The 5923-nt window shown below is 45.4% G+C and overlaps 1 protein-coding gene across 2 annotated transcripts; it reads right to left on the bottom strand.

Annotated features, from left to right (window-relative positions):
* Positions 1-2373: 2373 nt before the first annotated feature.
* On the bottom strand, positions 2374-5672 carry LOC119324929 (ubiquitin carboxyl-terminal hydrolase 2-like). Of its 2 annotated transcripts, none has more exons than XM_037598694.1 (6): positions 5514-5672; positions 5228-5309; positions 4558-4604; positions 3735-3781; positions 3552-3654; positions 2374-3472 (listed from the first exon to the last, which is right to left on the bottom strand). In XM_037598694.1, the coding sequence occupies exons 2-6, from the start codon at positions 5256-5258 to the stop codon at positions 2681-2683; spliced, it is 1020 nt and encodes a 339-aa protein (XP_037454591.1). In that variant the 5' UTR covers positions 5259-5309; positions 5514-5672; the 3' UTR covers positions 2374-2680. The 2 variants fall into 2 exon arrangements, with proteins under 2 accessions (XP_037454591.1, XP_037454592.1); XM_037598695.1 differs by having other exon boundaries at positions 5228-5313; positions 5519-5652.
* Between the last annotated feature and the right edge of the window lie 251 nt (positions 5673-5923).

The raw sequence follows: 5923 nt of genomic DNA, 5'->3' as shown, positions 1-5923 counted from the left end.
GGGAGGCCAGCACCTCGAGCTCTGTGGAAATCTTATTTGTTAATTTGATCTCTATCCAAAATAGTGTATTTATCTTTATTTTCTTTGAAGAAAGGCGTATTTATCTTTCGCCGACCACTTTTATTAGTGTTCACTCTAATCATGTTTCACGGCGCAAGGAACAAGGGAGGCCAGCACCGCGAGCTATCTCGAAATCTTATCTATTAACATGATCTCTATCCAAAGCTTATTCATGACACTTGGGTATAGATGACACAAGGCGGGCTCTAGAGTTGTACAATAAGGACCCTCTCAACTAAAGCCTTTTTTCTCCGCCTGTCAACTACATCCTTTTGTTAGCGGACCCAGTTTATTTATGTTTAAGGTTTCAGATAGTCATAATAGAACCAATAAATACATAAAATTTGTGTATTTATGATTTGTCCAAACATATCTACTTTTTCATACACTTTTGCTTTTGTTTTGGACTATAATTTGCATGATTTGAATGAAATTAGCCCGTGTTCTTGCTTATTTTCGTGCAATTTTTGATCTCCTTGCTCGGAGCTCCGTTTCCGAAACTGTTTTGAGGAATCGCTCCTTGGTATGTGACTCCTCTGATGGTCCAAATAGTTGTTGTTCTAGTGCTTTATGTTTTGCAAACTTTGCTACTGTTGGTGACCATGTATATGAGCTTGAACGTTGAATTTATACGGTTCAAAGTAATTTTGATGCATGATATAGCCTCTAGATTCAGAAATTTTTCAGAGAAAAGAAAATGATTAGGAGGATGTTGAGGGGTTCTTCAAGCCGGAGTTCCGAGAAAACTCCGAAGGAGGTGCGTCCGTGCGAATGACCATGCAAGGAAATTCTTGGTTCGAACAACCGTCATGTTGAAAAAAAATATTTTCCTGCATGTAAACAAATGTAAATACCGATGTGCCAAAAAAATTATATTTATCTTGGTGCCGACATGTGGCTGTTTAATCCTATATAACTAAATATCTAAATAAATGATTCACACTGAAACTATTTTTTTCAACATGCAAGATGTCACCTCAACATGCAAACGTACATGGTTCCATTCTGTTGCGCTATTGTTTTTTTGGAATTTGTACTGCTTATATACTTTTTTAATTGGCACTGCTTTTGTTCTATATTTTAGAACAATATATAATCAAGTGCAATAAATGATATATATTTTAAATCTTAGTTCTCATACTATTAATTTTGGACGCCGATAACTGCCTGGCGTGTGGCACAATAGACACCCAGCCAGACAACTCGTCCGGTCGTACCCAGGAGCCAGCCCACAAGACTCTATGTGGGCGAACACTAAAACCGCCCACATGTTCGGGCGCAGCTACGACGGCCCACACGACCCTGTGTGGCAACTGCTCAGCCCCACATAGTGAGCGTGAACATGTGTAATTAACATTAGTTGTCATGTGTAATTAATTATAGTTGACATGTGTAATTAACTTTAGTTCTCATGTATCATTAAATATAGTTACCCTGTGTAACTAATTGGAATTGCGACGTGTGGTCAAACCATAGTTCTCATGTATGGGCAACCATAGTTGCCATATGTGATTAACTAATTGCCACATATGCACAACTGTAGTTGTCATCTATCACCGTGCAAGCGTCGTGTGGGCGAAGAGCAGTTTCACCCACACGTTCGGGCGAGCGTCGTGCGGGCGAAGAGCAGTTTCACCCGCACGTTCGAGCGAGCGTCATGTGTCCGTTCAAAAAAGGAGTGCCCATGTGTGGCACTAAATGATAATGCCCACACGACCCTAGGTGCTTACATGACTCTCGACCCAGATGGCAGCTGCTGCAATATTCGTGCAAATGAATCAAACGGCATCGACTGGCGACTGCGTTCGGGTCATGTTGATAAGTGCCACACGTGTGGGCATTATCATTTTAGGTTAATTTATTTAAATATTCATGTTAAAATATACTGCTACTGATGCTCGTAATAATACGTGAGGCAACATCTAGTTTTTTTAGATTAATAATCATCTAGTAGTTTATTTTAAAAGAGACGGCCTACCAGCTTCTAAAGCATGGTATGGAAGATATTTGCTCCTTCTATTTCCTTACAAATAATAAGAATGGACTGAGAAACTTGAGCATCCACCTCTATTCTATGAACTCACAGGAGAACACGAGGTCTTACCCTCGTCTTCTGTTTGGAGTAAAACGCATTCTCGGTCACTGAATTCGTCGACCTCGCTCACATTGTTCCCTGAATTTAGGCTAACACCACAAGTCACAACCCCAGGAATGGGGAAGGTCTAACACTACAAGCTTCCCGGCACATAGCTAACATCACCATGGCACGTGGTCCCACATGTCAGTGATACAGCAAAGATGCAAGAGTTGGGAGAATAGCTAACATCACCATGGCACGTGGTCCCACATGTCATTGATACAGCAAAGATGCCCAGGCAACACCATTATCCTTCAGACAAAGTACCTACCACACCCTCCTTTAATTCAAGATTAAATAGACCCCTTCTACAGCTCTAACCAGCAATAACATCGATAATCCAGCACACCGCAACGCAAAACAAGATTTCAGCAGAAAATGGTTTATAGCCTCAGCAGCAGCAACATCTCTAAGCCGCCAACTAGGTACTGTATGTAGGAGTGTCTGATAACATGATGCATTCTCAAAAGATGACGAGGAGGTTCAGCTCGTGCTGGCGCCGGCGGCGCCGGCGGCGGCGGGGGCCTTCTGCTGCCTGGCCTTCTCGACGAGCGGCGTCAGCTGCTTCTTCTCCGCCAGCGCCTTGAGGAGGTTGAACAGGAACGGGATGTAGTTGTGCTTCCTCCGGACGTTCTCCGTCTTCCACTTCCTGAACTTGTCCTCCTCCATCGCGATCTTCTCGCCCACGGCCTCCACCGCCAACGCCACCTCCGCCAGCACGCCGTTCAGGGACTCCTTTTCTGCGGCGGCTGTGGCCTCGTTGCTCAGCTCCTGCAGGGTCTGCTCCCTCTTCTTCTCCAGCTCCTTCAGCTCGGCGGTGTACACGTCCTTCCTGTTCTTGATGATGGCCATGAGGTTGAACCTGATCTCGCTCTGCGAGTAGCGCTCAATCCTCTCCTGGATCACAGGCTGCACCATCTGCAGCCACGCGAGGTCCTGGGGCCCGCCCGAGTACTGCCCCAGGCTGACCGGCCCTTCCTTCAGCCCGTCCAGCTCATACAGGACGCCCTCGAATGGTATGTAGCTTATGAAGTGGTAGACCTCGTCGTCCTTGGTTGCGGCTTTCTGCTCATCAGAGACGAATGGCTCTGGCCTTGCGAAGCTGTTGTGGGCAGCCCGGATGGAGTCGCTGTTGTTGATAGCCAGGCCCTTCATGTCAGGCGCAAAAGCCCCTGTGAACTCCTTCAGGTTTGATAGCTCTGGACCTATGTCGATTTCTGGGCGGTTCATGAGGATTGAGAGGATAGCTTGAGTGGCACATGCATTCGTGATCACCTGAACATTGATGACTTAGACCAAGTACTGAATGCTAAGTAATAAACATAGGCAGCTTCAGGAACAAAACGAAATTAACCTGGCGAGCAAAGAACAGGTTTGGGTTTGGGTCGCTGACAACAGGCCGTTCATCATTTCCCCCAGGCATCCACTTGAAGAGAAAAATTAACCCGTATACTGGCCTACGAGAAGTATAACATAAAAATATGTTACGGACATTCAGAGAGAAGAGATTAATGACACTAACAACAAAGATCCTCACTGTAGTTGACTAAGAGAGTCCACATCAAGAGAGTAAAGCTCCTCCACCTGTTTAATAATAGCATCACAACGTAAGAGATGGCTAACAGCTAGTACATCCCAAAAAAGGTATAGCTCGTAGGAGCCTTTTTCAAATATAACTGGAAACCTCAGATACAATGCTGTCCATAAAAATTATAAAACCCCCTAATGCTACATGCATAATCAAACTAAAAATAGAACCATAGCCTCATATGAACATTATCATAACATGAATGCATGGAAATAGATTAGCAGGTGTAGAAAAAAGCTTCAGTGAAGACGCCTTAAGTTTGCATTGGTTTAACAGTGGCATACAAGTATATATAAAACTCAACTGCTGTCAGGATTATTATGTCTTCACATTATATCCAAAGCCATTTGACTGGCCCACAATATTTTCTTCCAAAGGTTCTCTTATCCTAGAAAATTACTGTTATTTAAACTCAAGTGCATCTATTCATAAAGGATTTGTTCTTTAAATTCAGGTCCATGTCATCACAACTAGTATAGCAGTACGAGTTCACCATAAGCCTTGACTAATGTATACTCTGCTTATCATACAGACATACTACAGAGCTGTAGAGGTAGTTCCTCGCTGCAGATTCAATCAGGTTATCATAAAATAAAATTCTTTAAAACATAAGCCAAACCAGTTCAGAAGACTCTTAAACTGCACAGCTCAACAAGCAATTCCAGCCAAGTATTTTACAGCATTGCATGACTACATACCAAAACTAACTGATGACAGGTTTCATAGCTAAATTACGTTCAGATAATGAAAACAATGACCCCTTGAAGCTAACCTGTACACCTTTTACTTGCATCTCCTGAATCAACTCGGTGAAAACACCTACAAGGCATAGGCTCTGGTCAAAGATATTCATATCCGATGTTCAAAACAGTGACAAGATGATTGCATCCAACTGTTAGTCTGAACAAAGAACGAAGGCAGCATACTAACAAGATACAGAGCTACCTATGGTATAACCAGTGGTTTACTCAAACTAGCATGGTGGGTGTTCACTTGATTATTCCCCGCAAGAAATACAATTTTCTGCTGCTGAGCAGCACAAATGACTCGGGGCTTTCTTCACAACTAGTTATGTACAGTGGGAGGTGAGGAATCAAGGATGCCTAGCCGAACCGAATTCAGGTGAAGTTATGAACTTGTGATGGAAAAAAAAGAGGAGCAGGATTTCACACCAATGCGACGCGAACAGATAGCATAAGCTGTTGAACACACAAATTTACTAGTCCACTACTCTGATTCTCACAAGTGCACCAGATACTAAAAGCGCATTGCCTGCACCGCCAGATTAATCAAATCCGAAAAGCAGGCCATCCAATCCAATAAGTAAACACAGCACTCTGCACTGATGGGGTAACCCAGAGCTAGCGAAGCATGTAATCCGAGCACATACAGCTAATCTAGGTAAGAAAACCAGGGTAAACGGCGAGAGATTAGTCGCTTACCGGGATCGGACTCGATGGTGCACCACGACATCCTCGCGGGATCCTCCGACGGCGCGGCAGCGAGCGAGAGAGGCGAACCTGCCTGGCAACACAAGCAGCGCTGTCAGTACCCACTACTCAGACGACACTGTACGGCGCGTCGGACGCCACGGACGAAGCGCCCCCCGAAACCTCGGGGAGGGCGAGCTAGAATCCGCTGCTGGAGCAACCGAATCGGCGAGAGGAAACGGGGGCTCAGATTCGACTGATCTGCCGGTCCGAGCGGGCTAGGTCAGGGCTGCCGTACCTGGGGGGAGACGGGCCTCCGCGCGCGCCGGGGGCTGTGGAGAGGGCGAGCGAGGAGTTCCGTCAGTCTCCGGCGGTGGCGACGGGAGGGGGCGGCGGCGCGGGCGTGCTGACGAGACGAGACCTAGGTAGCAGAGGGGGAGGGGCGGGGGAGGCTTGAAGAAGGGGGTGGATGCGTGGGTCGATCGAGCTGATCCGGTCGAGCCAGGCCGACCGACCGACCGGGAGGAAAACCTGACCTGTGGGACCAAGGCACAAAAGATGATATACAAAAATAATTCAGATGGGGTGTTTTACAAAAAACAAAAAATATATAGATAAGGCATGGGTATGAAATTATGCCCACGGGTTACCCAATGAATACCCAGAAAAAGCAAAAAAAGAAAAAGAAAATAACTCCTATAATATGTG

Source organism: Triticum dicoccoides, chromosome 6B (assembly GCF_002162155.2).
Source record: "Triticum dicoccoides isolate Atlit2015 ecotype Zavitan chromosome 6B, WEW_v2.0, whole genome shotgun sequence".
Classification (NCBI taxonomy): Eukaryota; Viridiplantae; Streptophyta; class Magnoliopsida; order Poales; family Poaceae; genus Triticum; species Triticum dicoccoides.
Note: the sequence above shows the minus strand (reverse complement) of the source record. Positions and strands in the feature narration are given on the sequence as shown.

Excerpts from the sequence above, each read along its gene's own strand:
- LOC119324929 (XM_037598694.1), bottom strand. The coding sequence starts at position 5,258 with ATGTCGTGGTGCACCATCGAGTCCGATCCCG. Across the intron at positions 4,605-5,227 it reads CACCATCGAGTCCGATCCCG|GTGTTTTCACCGAGTTGATT; the intron begins GTAAGCGACTAA and ends TATGCCTTGTAG. Across the intron at positions 3,473-3,551 it reads ACCTGTTCTTTGCTCGCCAG|GTGATCACGAATGCATGTGC; the intron begins GTTAATTTCGTT and ends ATCAATGTTCAG.